This window comes from Periplaneta americana, chromosome 16 (genome assembly GCF_040183065.1).
Source record: "Periplaneta americana isolate PAMFEO1 chromosome 16, P.americana_PAMFEO1_priV1, whole genome shotgun sequence".
In the NCBI taxonomy this organism is placed as follows: Eukaryota; Metazoa; Arthropoda; class Insecta; order Blattodea; family Blattidae; genus Periplaneta; species Periplaneta americana.
The window spans coordinates 174,918,846-174,937,779 of NC_091132.1; the positions used below are offsets into that span (position 1 = coordinate 174,918,846).

The 18,934-nt window shown below is 34.5% G+C and overlaps 1 protein-coding gene across 1 annotated transcript; it reads right to left on the reverse strand.

The window, feature by feature from the left end:
• Window positions 1-4,721: 4,721 nt before the first annotated feature.
• LOC138691984 (zinc finger protein 235-like) lies at window positions 4,722-18,594 on the reverse strand. The gene is made up of 5 exons (XM_069814690.1): window positions 18,500-18,594; window positions 16,375-16,472; window positions 14,001-14,138; window positions 12,905-12,987; window positions 4,722-7,237 (listed from the first exon to the last, which is right to left on the reverse strand). Exons 2-5 carry the CDS (start codon window positions 16,465-16,467, stop codon window positions 6,355-6,357), a joined length of 1,197 nt encoding a protein of 398 aa, XP_069670791.1. The 5' UTR covers window positions 16,468-16,472; window positions 18,500-18,594; the 3' UTR covers window positions 4,722-6,354.
• Window positions 18,595-18,934: the final 340 nt, after the last annotated feature.

Sequence of the window (18,934 nt, forward strand, 5' to 3'; positions counted from 1 at the left end):
AGTATGGCTTCTGTATCCTCAAATGTCCATTGTGAAGACAAGAGACTTAAAAATAATTTAATTGTAGTAATTATAAAGTAAATGTTTCCTAAACAAATGAATGCATAGTAGTGAGGTTAGGCCTACTTGACGAGTAACGGGAAATGTTTAACATGAAACAGAAAGTACAACAGTGGGCGGGAACACGTACTGAGAATCTATGGCGCCAAACAGCGGCCAATGAAGCCTCACTTCAGTCACGTGCTATTGTTTACATTAGGATTTTTCTTACAGCGAAAAGATACAGCTACAATAACCCACCTTCTTGCTAACCCTCTCTCTCAAACAGCATTCCTCACTCGGCCGTAATAAAATTCTGGAAATTTTTGCTGATCAGTTTGTTGTCCTTTAGTGTATTGAAGTGTCTGTGAATGTGATTACAACGAGTTACAAAGCGCTTTCTGTGTAGAAAAAATTTTGGAAATCTTACGAAAGTACGATGAGAACAGTACTCTTACTCAGAACCAACTCTCTGATGCATTAGGAATCCCATCGACATTAAGGAGGATAATAAAAAATCGCGACTCAATCACTACAGCTGCGATGTCGGGAGGATGTAATCGCAGAAACTGAAGTGTGGTAAACATGAGGACTTGGAGAACACGCACACGGCAAACAACTATAAATTACTTTTCTTTTTTTCGAAAGAATTAAGTACAGTACATATTGTAAATGTCTTTGACGTACAGTACAGTAATTACATAATGGAGCAATACTGTATTACCTTTCATGAATCATGTATTTCAATAAAGAAAAATGCTAATAGATACTGTATATAAGTCAAAATTAGTATACCCGCCTAATACATGGTCCCGGTTAATATGTGGTTTACACCTGGTCCCTTGGACAGCGCCTTATCGGGGTTTTACTGTATATAACTGTATATATATATGCAGTGGTAACTAATTACACTCAATAAAGACAATAAACACAATTAATAAAAATACAATTAATAATAATACTAACAATAATTAATAATAATAATAATAATAATAATAATAATAATAATAATAATAATAACAGGGAACATCCTAAATTAAATGAAGCACGATCACTTAAAATAACATTTAAAGTAAATATAATTTGTATCTTAATCCTAAGTTCGAACTAAAATCCACGAGTATGATATGTTCATATCTGCACAAGTACCTTGCAATACTACACTCATTTCGCTGTCAACTCACTCACTGCACTGGAACTATGACACATTTCACTGATTCTATCCTGATTTCACTAACACTTCAAAAACATTTCACTGTTCAAATACTTTGCACTGCCATTATAAACTATAAAGCTTCACTGACAGGAACACGTTTCACTTACACAACACACTTCACTGACACAACACTTCAATAACAAAATATCAATTACACCCTTTAAATACTGTGTAAAGTCCTTAAGCCTATTTTTAAATACATTTTTGGTTGTTGGTAAAGCCTTTAGTAAATCTGCAGGTAAAGCATTCCAGTCCCTGATAGTACGGTTGAGGAAAGAAAACTTTCCAGTGTCCGTCCTCTGTCTTCTTTCCCTCAATTTATACATGTGACAAAATGAGAGAGCTATGTTCCATGGAAGAAAAAACGGACTACAGTTTTATTAACAATATAGCGGCAGATAAAACCAATTTCTTCCCCATTTTAAAAAACTGTAATTGTATCTCGTCTGTTAAATATAAAGCCAATAGGAAAACAAAAATTTCCGAGTCGAATTTCAGGATGCGTGTCATCTGTGGCGTGGTGGAGCAGGAGGAACTTGCATAATGTCCTACGACAGTGATGTCAACTGATGCCCATAGGAGCATGCGCGCGCTTTAGAGCCCAGGAGAGCTTGAGCGCTTTACAGCGGAAAGGAAAGAGACAGACGAAAGAGGTGGTATATGCCGCTTGGTCGAGCTATATACAGGGATGGCCAGCACTGATTCAATAGATAAAGGGAAGAGAACTTATTAAAACTGTATCCATGTTAATTTTTAGATTTGTCTGAGAAGTATAAGTGCATTATAAGAATGTAAGTTTTAATTTTAATGTTCATTTTTCACGAGTTTGCTTTTTTATTCAAAAGGAATATTTTCTCAACTTTTTTTTACAGAAAAGTGAAATTTTCAAGTATGTTTGTTTAGTAGCCTTACAGGTACTAAAACAATGTTTTCGTAAACCTAATAACGAATTACTGAAGATAGTGTATTAAAATGTTTGAAAATATTCACAGGGAAAATGTTTGTGAGGAAATGAATTAACAAAGCAAATACTGTTACTTCACAAACAAAAGATATGTGTGCCTATGTGTTGGTAAAACATCAGCTCTATAGCTTCAGCAGATTTCGAGATAATTTAATATTCTGATAACAGAAAGTTGGGCACCAATATCACCTAAAAGCATAATGCGATAAGAATTTTATTATGTAATATTAGTTACAGTTAAAACATATACCTAGACAACTTTGCTTTGTACTATAATATTGGTTTGATTACTTTTATAAGGCTAAAGATACCATCAATATCAATTTCAATTTATCATGTCATATGAGTGTCTTTCTTTGGGATAACACTTTCTTTATGAATTATGTGTTTAATTCATTTAGTGCAGTATAGTTGTAGTTATTATGGAATTTGTGTGAATATTCCTTCTTTACTCTATATTATGTTATTAACGTTTAAAACACAACTGCAATATTAGGCTAAGAAATAGGTGTTAGTACTTTAGTTTTACAGACAATATAGAAAATAACAAACAGAAAGAAACCATATAAAAATAACGACCTAAAATTTCACGTTCCGTTTGAAGTTTGTGCACCACTGTTTTCTTAATCCAACAGGCTGATTATTCCTTCTAGCATACCTAGCGCTTAATGCCCGCGCACGACGTCAAGGTCGGAAAAATGCGCTTGCTTTGACATCACTGTCCTAAGACATTCCAAATCGAGATTATTGGTTTTAATACAAACGGTGTACTAAATTTCAGCTGTTGTGGATATGGGTATAACTGGGTGGTTCAGTTTGGAACGACACGTCGTTACTAATATCATAATAATACAAAGGGTGAAACCTAAGTAATATAATTAATTTCAGGAGGTTATTCTTTGAGATATTTCAAACAAAAAAGTGTAATACAATTTTGTTCGTTTCTGTTTCCTTTCGAGATAATTTTTTATGTGAAACATTTCCTTGCGTGTTTTGGGAAGCCATTGATTTAATTTCCAATATGCTGCCAGTCAATTTAAAAGAGCAATGTATTATGATAATAAATGACCAGTTTTGTCCTTGAAATGTGCAGAAATACGATCTGAACAAATGTAACTTTTCGTTCTGCAAAAGTATTTTAAAATGTTACATTTGTTCGGATCAAATTTCTGCACATTTGAAGGACAAAACTAAAATTATTTCAATCACTTATTGGCTGAGCATATTGGGAATTAAATCAATGGCTTTCCCAAAATATGCTACGTAATGTTTCATACAAAATATTTTCTTTTCTCGAAAAGAAAGCAAAGACGATCAAAATTATATTACACTATTTTGTTTGAAATATCTCAAAGAATAACCTCTGAAATTAATGACATTACTTACGATTCATCCTGTATAGCAGAAATAGAAATAAATATCATATCTTTTCATCATGGGATAAGGGTGGGCGAAACTAGCACACGGGAAGTTCAGGTGATTTTCAAAGTGAGAATCATCGAATTCACGAAGGACTTTTTTTTGTGGGGATGAAGTTAAATTTACCTTTGACTTACGTAGGTAACATTCGATCCAAGTTCAGTTCTATGTTCTACCTAACAGTAATTATAGTTGTATTAGATATATCTCAACCCAAACTCCCATGATGCTCAATGAAAATAAAAAAACAGCATTAAATTAATTAAATACATAGACAACAAATAGTATATTAAGTGAGGTTAAGTTATCGGAAAAACATGTTACGTAAAAGGTACGTCTCTATTACTCAATCGCCGAAATCTGTATATTTCACATATTTCTATACAACCTATGTCTTAATAATTAACAATATTCTGAAAACAATTTAGAGGGAATTTTTCTACTTTTTAGCATACACCATAGCCCCTTAAGCATGCTCTAATTAAGATGTATCTTTGTACCCAGTACACTGCTTCTATGAAATTACCCAGATATATTTATTCACCATAAACAAATACATGTTTTGGCTTAGTCAAAAATTCTCTTACATCCATTCTCCATCCACCCACCTTAACATTTAACCATTTTTCGAGGTAGCCAAAGCAATGCAGAATAAAATTGTATTAGTACACAATAAAACAAATACATGTTCTGGCGTCATCAACAAAGTTCTTACAATATACAAGTATAAACCTAAATTTTACTATTTCTATATGTCCACACCTGTGGAGTAACGGTTAGCGCGTCTGGCCGTGAAACCAGGTGGCCCGGGTTCGATTCCCGGTCGGGGCAAGTTACCTGGTTGAGGTTTATTCCGGGGTTTTCCGTCAACCCAATATGAGCAAATGCTGGGTAACTTTCGGTGCTAGACCCCGGACTCATTTCACCGGCATTATCACCTTCATATCATTCAATTCAATTTCAATGTATATGAAACTTTGACCATATAGCTACTTAGAGAATAACCCTACTTAGTGGCTAAAAACTAAAAAAAAAAAAAAAAATCCCACCAGTAGTTTAAAAAATACAAATTTCAGTGGTGCATTGCCTTAAGTGTCCACACACGATCCAATTCTTAAAGTTGTCTATCATCTGATACCTTTTCTGTCCCAGACTTTTCTCCCTTTTGCCGTTATTTCTGGCAGTATCTTTTCAGCCAGTGACCCAGCAAATTTAATCTCTCTATAAATTATTGCACTTTTGCTTTGCACTTCTCTGATGGTTGAGTGTGGAATGCAGACAAACGTAGTTTACAGATGTTGCAAATATCTCCCAGTCTGCATATGTATATATGTATGTATTTATTAACACTACAATTGGGTATACACCCGGTGAGTCATATATAATGTACAATAATATTACAATAATTACAGTAATAAAAATAATATAAATGTAAATTTAATTCTAACTATAAATATATCAATAAATGCAATAAACCAAGGACTATAAATAAAACTATACTATAGTAAATCTAACTTGTAAGTACTTATATTAAACCTAACTATTTTCAACTTAAGTAATTACAAGTCACCTCAATTAATTACATATCAACTTAAGTCTAATCTTAACACTTTCCTTAAATGTATTGATATTAAGACGACCACCCTGAAAGATTGCCGCAGGTAAGCTGTTCCAGTCTACTATTGTGCGGTTAACAAAGGAAAATTTTGCCACGTCCGTTCTTTGTTTTCTACATTTAAACTTCCTAATATGATCAGTTCTGCCTAAGTATGATGGTGTTGCTAATCTAGCACTGATGTCGGTCCATGCTTTGTGTCCCATTTGTGCCTTAAACAATGCACTAAGTCTGGTTTTTCGCCGTCTTGATTTCAGAAATTCCCACCCTAAATCTTTTACTATCTCTTCACCATGTCCCCCTCCCATTTTTATATAATTTGCTGCCCTGCATTGGACCTTTTCTATAGAATCGATTTAGTTTTGTCTATATGGATCCCAAGCTACTGTTCCATATTCCATAATTGGGTGAACAAGGGTTTTGTACGCTAATTCTTTTGACCTTCGGTTAGCTTTCCTAAGAATACGCATAGAGAAATACCCAACCCAGTTTGTTACTTAAATATATACCTAGGTATTTACAAGTGTTCACTTATGGCACCGATGTACCATTCAGCTGATATCTGAGACAAATTTCTTTATGTGTTCTACAGAAGGATATTGACTTACTTTTACTGACACTGATTTTCATTTTATTTTCTGTCGCCCAGGTTTCAATAACGTTAAGATCGTTTTGTAATGCTTCATCATCGGATTCATCACTAATTTGTCTATATATTATACAGTCGTCCACGAATAATCTTACCTGAGTAGTATTTCTATTTATATCGTATATATATATATATATAAAACAATAGAGGTGCAAGAACCGCCCATTCAGAAACGCCTGATGTTACATTTCCTTGTTCCGATATTTCTTTTCCTAGTCTGAACTTTTGGGTCCTGTTTTCTAATAATTTATATATCTATCCTACTACTCGATTATCTATTGGAAGCCTGCTTAGTTTCTCTAAAAGTTTTGTCGTGAGGCACTACGTGGAAAGCTTTAGTTCGTGGTATTTCATTTTGTTGAGTACCTGTATAGCTATAGCTATCAATAAAATGGAAGCGCTTCTTGTGAAATATACAAATACTTCAAGCCATACATTCCTAAGCCAATGAATTAGACTGACTTCTCGCCTGAATGCAGGCGTACATGCTTTTTGAAATATTGCAATCCAGAAAAACATTTCCCACACACTTCGCATTTGAAAGGCTTGCCGCCAACATGGACGCGTTGATGGGATTTCAAATGCGCCCACTGGGTGCAACACTTTCCACAGACATCGCATTTGAATGGTTTTTCGCCAGTGTGTTGAAGTAAATGGCTTTTCAGATACAGCGAACGCAAAAAACATTTCCCACAAACATCGCATTTAAAAGGTTTCTCGCCTTTATGTACAAGTGCGTGGGTTTTAAGGTATCGAGGACACGAAAAACACTTTTCGCAAACATCACATTTAAATTGTTTGACGCCTGTATGTGTGAGTTCATGCGCTTTGAGATATCCCAACTGCGAGAAACGCTTTCCACAGACGTTGCAATTGAATGGTTTGTCACCTGTATGCAGACGTTCATGACTTTTCCGATGATTTGATCGAGAGAAACACATTCCACAGACATCGCATGTGAACGGTTTCTCGCCCGTGTGAATGCGTGTATGAATCTTGAGATGTCCCAACTCCGAGAAACACTTTCCACAAACATCGCATGTGAATGGCTTTTCGCCAGTGTGTGTACGTGCATGATTCTTCAGATGTTCGGAACGCGCAAAACACTTTTCACAAATTTCGCATTTGAATAGTTTCTTGCCAGTGTGTTGACTTTTAAGAGACGAGGAAGTCGCTATATTGTTGTCTGAAGGATTACATTTATTCCAATTGTCTTTGCGTGTCTTCAGTTCATCAGAACAGTTTTCCCGCCTCTGACCCATGGTCAAGTGTTGTTTACGTGAAATATCGTCGCACTGTGGTATTTCATTTCCTTGGGCACCAGCATAGCTATAACTGTCAATGAAATGGAAATATACCCTGAATACAGACAACTTTCTCTTAACGGTTAATGTTGAAAAATCAGAAAAATTAGAACACAGGCTACCTAAGAGGGGGCAATATTACTCCACTGATGATTTTTCATTATAACATGTCTTATAACATTTAGAATAATCAAAACACAAATGAATCGGTTATTGTTGAAAGGAACCAAGTCTACTTTTTAAAGTTTTGAGATAATCGAAAAAAACTGTTTTGTGAGTAATCTATCGAAGATTAAACCAAAATACAATGTGCACATAAAATATAGGCATACAGAATTAGTTTAGACTCTTAAAAATATTCACACAGTCATTAGAATCTTTCCAATCTAGGAAACACGTCATTGGACTTAGTTCCTTTCAACATGGAAATGCTCAATTTATAAAAATGTAAACACATTTTGGCCTATAAGAAAAAAAAATTGGGAATTTATTAAATTACCTGTAATGCATGTCTTAAGAAAATAAATCAACTATGAAACATGTTACTTGCATGGTGCAGTATAACATACATTATTTTCATAAAATACAAAGAATATTTACTGTAATCATACACCTTTGTAATGAGAATAACTCAGAAAATAAAACGTTTTTGAAATATCCATACTATTTGATTGAATTAACCAATATTATTATTCGGTAAATACAGAAGAACAGTGCAAATAAATTACTGTTTTCAATAAAGTAGGTTTTCTTTTTATTCCGTTGGCCATTGCAATATTTCATCATAGAAATCTTTGCTATCTCCTGATGTAGTAACATAACGATAAACTTTCCTCACATCTCGTAGTTTGCTTGTTTTGATTGGAACTCGTCCTTCAGGATAGACTTTCTGTAATAGGCTAATAAGATTACAATTTCTCGTGTATTCCGTCTTCCATTATCTGGTACTGTTATCAAGTATAGAATAATCAAATCTGAACATTTAATGCGACAAACAACTAGTAATCAACAATCAGTCTCTGCAGACTCATAAAACCGCGAAATATTGGAGGCAGAATATACTGTTAGCACAGGGCCGCCAACCTGGAATCTTCGTCGTTCCGTGTTGAAAGGCACTATCTACAGGAGTTAGTTTCCTTTCAACACCAAATGACAAGATTGATCACCTCAAATAAAGCACAACCAACACCAACAGAAGCAGCTTGCTCTCTACATTACAAATCGATAAAAAAATTAAATTGACAAAAATGTGGACTTGGTTCCTTTCAACAAGGAACGATTCAAATAAATAATCAATCTACTTTAAGACTTTAAGCAGTAATTCAAATTATTCTTGCGGAATGATCTTGTAACCCACTTGGTAGTCTGTGTCGTGGAAATTCCAGGATATAAAATTCAATTTGTAGCTTAATTTTCTTCATTTTCAGTTGGTGTAATTGCAAAATACCGATTTTGTGTTATTTACATCATTTTCATATTGTTATTCATATTGTCATGAACGCTGGTTTCTAATTTTCATTGTATTTTATAATTTTGTGTGTTATTTCTAGAAGTAATTATTTTGTTATAAATTTTTTAGATATTCCTTGTTGTACAGATGGTTTTCGAATATTTAATTGCAACAATGAACTGAAATATTTTCCAATCTTTTCGAGATATTCACTGTTATATGGTATGGTAACTTACTCGAGTTTATAAATTTGAACAGTAATCTGAAATAATTTCCAATCTATGTTATAATACTGTGACATTCATAGCTTGTAGCTGTCTTTTGTGAAAATTGTATAGAGTTGAGAAGTCTGCATTGAAATGGAAGGAAGACAAGTTAAAATTTACTCTATGTTATCTTATAGTGTTATGAATAACATATCTAAAATTCGTTAATTTGGTACACGTTGACAACAAAATGGATAGAGATTTTTTAACCAACTTGTACTTTTAAAAATAAGAATATTACTTTACATTTATAAATTTTCTGTAGCTCTACACTCCGTAATACATACATTATTAAATATTCTAAATACTTAATAAAGATTGTGATATGATCTTGACCACAGTAAGATGTGAAAGAAATTATGGTAGCAGAAGAGTTAACAATGAATATCTACATAATAATGCACACAGAATATTTAAAGACCTGGGGCTGTTTCAAAAAACTAAAGTAAAAAAAATTGGAGTAGCTTGCTATAGTAAATTCAGAAGGATAGTGTGTTTGTGTTTAATATAATTTTGATTACGTCGCACCTGGAAGATAACTGCATAGCTACTAGATGACACAGGATTAACATCAGCCCCCCAAAGGGGCTATTAGCTTTCTTAATGATCTCTTTACAAGTAGTGCCTTCTCATTTTCTCGATCACTATCAGATTTTTTTCAGGATAGCTGGAAATCGAACAAGGTACTTGCTGACTCATAGTAAAGGAAAGTATTCACTACACGATGAAGATGTCCCCTATATTTAACGTGCCCCCATAAAGTGAGCATTTTTCAAAGCTACATGTAAAGTTGCTTTTGGAAGTTTTACAACTGTCGAATACATTTGCATACTGATTTCTTTGGACTGCGAAAACAGCTTCAACCAAATAATGAGATCCTGTATAAAAAAGTGGTACATGTCCACCTTTAACACATTTGAAAGTCTGTGTTCCTTATTTTTTATTTTTACTATCTGACCTTCCAAGGCTTGCCTATAGACAGAGAATAACACAATTTACAACAATGGTTGTACATGAATGGGGACATGAAAAAAATATATAGATAAAAATTTGAGATAAAAATACAGATTTTCAATCACAAAGATATAATTAAAATATTATGTGGAGTATTTAGCATATAGATGATTTTTTAAGACGGCAACTGAGTATTTAATTATGAAACGAACATATCTACCAGGGAAAAAATGGATTATGACTAGAATTATGTATCTCCTTGCCATCTTTTATCATACATACTTGTGTACTTCTAGCTGGCATGGGTACTTTGTTTAGTACTAATATAGTGGGCCATGTCCAATACCTTTTCCTAGCTTATCACTAGTTCTTTGAAAATAGCTGGCTCTAAAGTAGATTTCAGTTATTCTGAATGTGATCTGAATTTATGTATTTAGAGATCTGAACAAAAATTGTGGTTAAAATTAAACATTCTAAGTCAACTTTGATATATTAAGTAATTTGAAAATAATAATTTTCTGATATATGAGGTAAGTGAAATCCATTCTCATTATTCTGGATCTGTTTATGACAGAGAGGTGGATGATCGTGATAGAAGTGGTGCCACCATTTTGAGTAATTTCACGGATGATAGTAATTAAATTAAAATACTAAAATTTGCGAAGTTACCATCAGTTTTTAACCTTCGTTGTTTATCGTTGAGAAAGGATCACAGTTTGCTCCCAAATGATGCCGATTTTGGTGTAACTAAAAGAGTTCGCCACAAGAGTAATATTCAAGCCTATATTCCTGAACATTAGACGGAATTGGCATCAAAAGCAAAGAAAAAGAAAGCATTCCTGGTTATAACAATATAGAAAAACGATTTTGTGTCACTTGCTAATTGAGTTAAAGACAATGCTGTTCACAGAAATAAGACCGTAGATGGAAATCAGGTAAAGTGGTTGCAAATTCAATGTCTACATACCTACATAATCTAGTTACACAATGATATTCAAATCCAAAATTCAAATACACACTGAAAGACGTGGAAGACTGGAAGAGTTTGGACTTTACCTTCGCCCACAAGTGGGGGTAGGCCCGCTATTTTATATCCAGAAGGGAGAAAAATCATAGAAGCTAAAATGAAGGATCACTAGCAACTCCTTACTTATATACCACCAGTGCACCACACCTTCTTTCAGAATCTTGCATAGCAAGAAGATCTTAATGGAGGAAATTGATTAAACCATTAACTAAAATGCTGAGTGCAGAAGAAATTTTGCGAATTAATAATGGTATTATGTTATCTAACATGTAAGTTAAGTATTATAAACAGTACAGATATATAAACTAGACGTGATGAAATTTTGTCCTGAAGTTCTGATACTTAACATAAGAACAGTAATTTTGTGGCAGCGCGAGCAATGAAAGGTAATTTTGTTTCTAATTATACAGAGTGTTGTGAAAAAATGTTTCCAATGCCTAGAGAAAAGGTAGCATGCTTCAAACAAGAAATAAAAGTCCTATAACCATGGGTTCTAAAAATAATATCTCCTGAGAAATGAGCAAAATGTTTACCATTGCTGTAAAAGCAGCATATCTTCCACTGTGAGCTCTTTGGGAAGAAACAAAACATTCTCCTGTTCAACAGACACGAAACTATTACGTATACTGTTTTCGCTGTAAGAAAAATCCTAATATAAACATAAGTACGTTGCTGCCATACCCGTGATTGGCTCCCAGTCGAAACACTCACATGACGCAGGAAAATATAGTTCGTATTTGGAAACCACAATCTTGTATTATTTGAAAATAAAAAATTGAATTTTAGTTGATAAATACAATGAAATATAACTTCACTCATATGTAAAACGATATGTAAAAGAAAAGCTACCTTTATGTTTTGTTAAGTACTATGAACGCGGATGAATACCAACAGTAATACCGAGGTAGTCTATTCTTATACAAGCTGGCATCACTTGAGCTCGTAGTTGTTCACGTAAGCACGTGGTACTGAAGTATGGCTTCTGCATCCTCGGTGTGTGTGGTTATTAAATATAAGAGTGGAAACCCTCTCAAAAGCGGAGAAAAACAAATAGTCTTAAATGTATATAATAAGTTAAGTGAGTTTTAAATACAATAATTATAAAGTAAATGTTTTCTAAGCAAACGAATGCATAGTAGTGAGGTTAGGCCTACTTGACGAGTAACGGAAAATGTTTAACATGAAACAGAATGTACAACAGTAGGCGGGAACACGTACTGAGAATCTATGGCGCCAAACAGTGGCCAATGAAGCCTCACTTCAGTCACGTGCTATTGTTTATATTAGGATTTTTCTTACAGCGAAAAGATTATAGTGACAAACGGCTGCATTCTGTTTTCTCATTTGTTTCTTGCCAAAGAGCTCACAGTGGAAGATATGTTCCTCTTACAGTTATGATAAACATCTGTTTATTTCTTAGATATTAATTTTAGGACCGATGTTTGCAGGATTTTTATTTCTCGGTTTGATGCATGCTACCTCCTCTCTAAACACTGGAACCTTTTTTCAGAACACTGCATATTTTCCTAACGTTTCTTAGTAAATACTACACCTAATAAATGAACTACTGCATACATACCATTGATAATGTCTAAAATAAACTAGTTAATAAATTAAATACTCGTGTTCTTGAAACGCGGACATGTTTTTTTTTACGCAAGGGCTTAACTAATGGAGCATCTTGCTGAACATCTATCTTCTGTACAATCGTTACTAGAGTATTGAATACTGCATGTCTTTTGTTTTTAATACCAACTTCAGGAAAACGCAGAGGGTTGAGTCTTTCAGTTTACACCTGTGTGATATGTCTATTATATTTCATCCCGACAATATAACCGTCCTGAAACCTCATCATGAATCTTGGTACACAGTGTTATATGCAGTGAAAATGTTGCTACGTCGTAATGATTATTGGAAATACGTAATAGTTGGTACCTCTGCGATATATATTTTTAATAAATGAATGAAAGGACGAAATGAAGTCTTGCGCACTACACTCACCTTTCAGCTAGAATCTCGTACTCCTCTGTTGTTACTTCTAGTTTTAGCTCTTCCTTCACTGCGTCCAAGTCACAATACTGTTCCTGAAGGAGGAAAGCAGAGAAAATAGAAAGAGTGTATAAATTTACTAAACAAATAATCAACCAATTTTCAATGCCATACACGTTTGCCAGATTCTCTCGTCATGAATCCAGAACAGGTGATGGCACTGCGTACCACAGTCTAGTATATATATATGTATATATATATTCACGAAGCCTTAGATGATTTTTTGCATTTCATGGTCTAATGATTAATATTCCAGGAAAATGAAAAAAATAAGCTGGTAAAGAAATCAAATTTCAGAATGTTTAAGAATAATAGGAATGACTAAAAACATATTTCAACAAAAGACCATTGATTAAAATTGCTTTCTGAGACTTTTAATGACAATACCATAAAACAAAAGTTACTGAGCGCTGTTAAAGTTGTACAAATAGAAAAAATGCATAATTGAATAAGATTTCAGTCAAAATTATTATAAACTTAAAAGGGAAATGCATTACCATACTTACAAATGACTTTTAGAGAACCAGGAGGTTCACTGCCGCCCTCAAGTATGCTCGTCATCAGTCCCTATCCTGAGCAACATTAATCCAGTTCCTAGCATATCCCACATCTCTCAAATCCATTTCAATGTTATCCTCCCATCTACGTTTCGGCCTCCTTAAAGGTCTTTTTCCCTGTAACCTCCCAACTAACATTATATATGCATTTCTGGATTCGCCCATACGTGCTACATGCCTTGGCAAAATGCTTTTTCATAATATTGAGGAATTCGTAAGTAAAACATGGTAAGTGACGTTTTACTGATTTGAAGTTATTAGGTAGTTAAAAAATCTGTATAGTTCTGCCATCTGTTGAGATGTTGGAAAACCGACTACTGCATTAGAAGCAGAATGTAAGATACCATATTATACGCTAGATATCTCATTTTTGACTGAAATGTCAGTTACTATGTTTTACGCCCGAGATCCTCAAATACAAAAAAACACAATTATATTAAAAAGATTTAAAAGTATTGAAAGATATAGCGCACCATATGATCTTCACTCACCTCAGCTTCACACTTTATCTTGGGATCTTTAATTGCCACTGGAGTTTCACCATGTTGCAACTCTGATATGACATCATAGCTGATGTTCTTACATTCTGTTTTTATCTGAGTTGGGTGCAGATTCAGTAAATTGACATCCTGGACAATGTAGAGATAAAATATGTCAGTAGATTAAATTTGCTGTATTGCATTTGAATTTAGCTGTTACAAGTTGGACTCTGGTAATTCATACCAAAATGTATTTAAATACAGGACTTGCATCCGTCTTCTTGGGCTCTGTATTTCATAATAGGCTTATTCAGTTAATCACTCTAATCGTTTAGATAAACTAGTATATACCTTTTATAATGTACGATTGTGAAGTTTTGGAACTTTAACCCATTCAATACAGCTTATTTTTATGTTAAAACTTAAATCTTAATTCTGTAAGACGATTTAAACATTCAACCCTAAAATGGCTTTGGTGAAATAATTATCACGTCTTGAATAATAAATAATAATATGATATCCATGGCATATACAGAATGGCCCAAAAAATGTGTACATGTTTAATTGCCCATGATTTTTAAATTAATTGACTGAAACGTCTCATGTTTGGTAGTTTAATAGTTTAATGTTCTCTTGTTAAATGGCAGTCGCCACACAAGCATTGTTTTGTTTCGTTTTGTTGTAGGTTAAATAGCAACCGCCGCCATTGTTGGTTACGTGAGTAAACCATGGTTGGTACAAGGCTGACATTCGATGAAAAGAAGGTACATTACGTACGAAAACATTAATGAGGTTCAGCGCCAATGGCGAAATGAGTATCTAACACAGTCACCGACACGTGTAACAATTGCGCGTATTCGAGACAAATTTGAAGCCGAAGACTGTGTTTAGGACGTGCACAAACAATGTTCTGGACGACCTGTAACAGCAACAAGTCCAGCGAACTCCCGTGCTCTGATACAATTCACTCGCTCACCATAGAAGCCCGTGAAACCAGCGAATAGGGATTATAAAGAATGGACACTGAGCGAATTTTCCAGTGTTTTGTTTCTCTGTGCGCCGGCGTTTAGTTCCACTTTCAAGCGCTAGAGGTTAGTGTAATCGAGCATACGATAAGATAATAACTGAGTATAGAGTTGAGACACAGGATCCAAACATCGCCTACCTTATTGCATAATCCAGTAACGCTTTGCTTCAAATAAATTCAAGTGAACAGCTTTTCCTTATTTCTCAGTGACAAACTAGTAGTAATAATAATTTTTTTATTTCAGATATAATAAATTATATTATAATATAATACATTATAAAATTATGTATCAAATTCGTTTAATATTTGTATATAATATAATACAGGTATATGGGTTTACTTCTCATAAGAGTTTTGTTTTTCCATTTTCAATGCTATCAAATCATTACATATTTTAATTGTTGTTGTTTTCTAATGATAGGCGTTTGACAATAAAGTCATTTGACCTCTTGCACTCCAATATTTTTCAAAGGTATTATCATGGCCAGCAACTGAAGCACAGATTTTGAGATGTTCCAAATCCATTTCTTGGTTTGAGTTGCACAATGGGCAGTTAGGGGACTGATATATTCCAATTCTATGCAGATGTTTGGCCAAACAATCATTGCCTGTTGCCAATCTAAATGCAGCTACAGACGATTTTCGTGGTAAATCGGGAATTAACTATATTTTAATTGTTGTTGGGGTCAACGTCTCAACTCTCATTATAAAGGAACTCTAGAGTCTAGACATTACAGTTATTGACGGATTTATTATTTTATGGATCCGATTTATTTTGAGTACATAATGTACCTAGATGTATTAATTATGTGTTATATTTCCGCTGTGTCGACTGCTAGCTGGTGTGATGTCAGCGCCAACTCTAGGGAGAAAACAGAATCTCACGCTCTAGCTGGCTTGAAGGTCGTTCAAATCAGTCCGGCTACATCAAAGTACCGACGCGAAGTGTCCATACTTAGTTACCTATACGCTGGTGAAACCGAGGTGAGTCACACCCCAAGATTGGTATACGTAATGAACGATGACGACCCAGATAGTAGAATTCACTACATTTCCCAAACCTAACACTTGTCAGGAACACTAAAGGACGTCATTTATCGACAAAAGTCACGCATATTGGATGAGCTACCAGAATCCATCGCACGTTCCTGTGCAGATATTCAACTGGACACGTTACAGTCGACGACTTCGAACACCTACAGTGATTTCAATACTTCGAACATTAAGCTACACTTTCACCGAAAATAAGACGTTTCCGTGAATTAATTTGAAAGTTATTGGTAATTAAACAGCGTATATATATATTTTTTGCATCACTCTGTAGGTATAAAAAATAAATGTCAAAGACTTTCAATTTACCTGTGAGAAAGCCTTCTTCTCTTCTGAGTCTGTGTTCTCATTTGTTTCTATAGCCAATGGGTCGACATCTGGTTCCATCTTAATGACATCCATGACAACTGAAAGAGACGATAAAGAAACTAATATCTAGGCCTGTTTGCAGAATCTGACTTATTGGAAAAACTTTCAAGCATCTTGCAACAAACTACTTATATGCTATACAAATTACGTCACATTCAGGAAATATGGCGGTGTACTTCATTCACGCACGATTTTGGGTATATAAGATATAAATCCTAGGCGTTTGTATTTCAGCAATTTACTCTAGTGACAAGTGCATAAGTAACCTTCACACCCATTCTAATTTTTTCACAATTCTTTGTCTCCTGTCATTTAGCTACCCTCTCTAACCTTGTCACAGTCTTCGGTCTCTTGTTACTGAACTACCGGTATATCAGCTAATCTAACCTTTAACTTGCTGAAAAACACGCCTGCGCAGTGTTGCCATATCTACTGATTTACCAGGAGATTTCCTGTTTTTCAATGGACTCTACTGCTCTACTGATTTCTTTGTCAAAAGTCTGAATTTCTCCTGCCTTTTGGGCATGCTAAAGTCATAAGTGGTACTATGCTCGGATTTTCAATACGCTCGCAACTACACAAACTCTCTCTCTCTCTCTCTCTCTCTCTCTCTCAATATACAGAATGGAAGGTAACCACTGCACCAAAATGAAACTGGTAATAGATCATGAGGAGAGACTTGAAAAATCTAAGTAAGTTTTTTCTCTAACGTTCACCATTTTAGACGAAATCGTTATGTTTCCGTGAAACATTTGGCAACATCACGGCTATTGCTAATTCTGACAAGCACGGCCTGCACTCCTTACCTTTCCCTCCTCCTCAGATGTATTCAGTGACACACGGCAGTCCGCTGAGGTGAAAGATTTATTTTAACGATTTTCGAAATTATTCCATTTAATTCGTGACTAAACGGTTTAATTTGTATAAAAAAGAATCAATGCCGTACATTACTATTAAGATTATTTTTACCTATCTGCTTGTATAGCAATCAATCATTTCTCCCAGGCAGTTACCGCAATAGAGTGCTGTAAACATTGGGCAAAGACTATTTTTTTTTCTACTTAAAGATGCTTTATCGAAGGAAAATTGTATTACAAGTTTTGATATATAACATGTACAATCACCTCTTAAATTCTGGTGCATCGGTCCTCTTCTACCCCTAAGAGGAAAAATAGGTTTGGAAATGCACGCAGGAACACAAAGTACCGTATTTGAAAAGATCAGACACTTTAGGACAAAAAACGATCAGGTTTTACGAGTGATTTTACAAAAATAAACACTATGGAGGGAGAAAAGAATATTTGTCCAGATTCAAAAATTGCGACAAAGGTAACTTGTGGGCTTACAAAAACTGTAGCTATTGTCCAAAATATAACGGCAGTGGAAAACACAGAAAGATAATGCCGACAAAAGTTCTACCAAACATATTTTATGTATTGTTGCACGTGTTGATGGACTTAGTTACATAAATTGGCTAGAGATGGCTGTAGTTACACAACACTATCATCTTTTTATACTATACATTGTTTTGTAATTAATATAATAGAATGAGGAAATTAATTAATCTACTGTTATCTCCTGTTTTTTTTTCGATGATTTTCTTCCTGATTTTCGTGAGTAGGTCGCGGCAACACTGCACCTGCGGAGGGTGGTACACAGCGCAACACGATCCCCACAATCAAACGCTACTACTCCTATGTGTCAAATATGGTAAACTCACAGTGAGGTTAAGTAAATAATTACGAAATTTAAAAGATTTCTTCTAGATATAATTTGATTACCGTAACAATGAATGATTGCAATTCGAAGTTAATGGAAGGCAATAGTATACAAGGAATGAATGACATTTCTTCATTTTGGGCCCACGTAGAGTAAAATAGAAACTTCCATTAAATTAGATGCATAGAAGTACAGTAATATCTCTTACTGTAAATGTTTTGAAATGATGTTAAGTACTTGGTTTAAGACAGAGTCCCATCGTGAGAAAGAAATAACGTAACTTACTGCCTCATTGGGAACGGCGTAACAATATGCGGTATTTCATGCGGAAATAAACCGTACTTACTTGGGTTTTAAAACTGAATGTAAATAATAATCCTCAGGTACAATATAAACACAAAACCAGTAACAGCGAAAGTACACTTACCTATATGATCAGCATGGATACAGATCAAGACTGCCGTGATTTATGATCTGGTAAAAGAGATGCAATACTGCTGTTATCAGATGTTACGATTTCCAATTCAAAGGCGCCTCGAAATGAAAATAAGAAATCAATATGCCTGAACCATGCGCAGGGTTGCTATCTTTAATTGTTCGAAAGTAAGGGCAAAATTGGGCGATACTTTTTTTTTCACTTCCAAGTTATATAACATGTATTTTTTTTATTACAAATGGTGGGTACTTGATTACGTCATTCAATCATATTTAGACAAATTTAGGGATAGTCGTTGCCCACGAGATTGGTCTACACTAAACCCGTAATGATATGATAATGGAG

Excerpts from the sequence above, each read along its gene's own strand:
- LOC138691984 (XM_069814690.1), bottom strand. The coding sequence starts at position 16,467 with ATGGATGTCATTAAGATGGAACCAGATGTCGACCCATTGGCTATAGAA. Across the intron at positions 14,139-16,374 it reads AGAAGAAGGCTTTCTCACAG|GATGTCAATTTACTGAATCT; the intron begins GTAAATTGAAAG and ends TACATTGTCCAG. Across the intron at positions 7,238-12,904 it reads TACGAGATTCTAGCTGAAAG|TTATAGCTATGCTGGTGCCC; the intron begins GTGAGTGTAGTG and ends TTTCATTGACAG.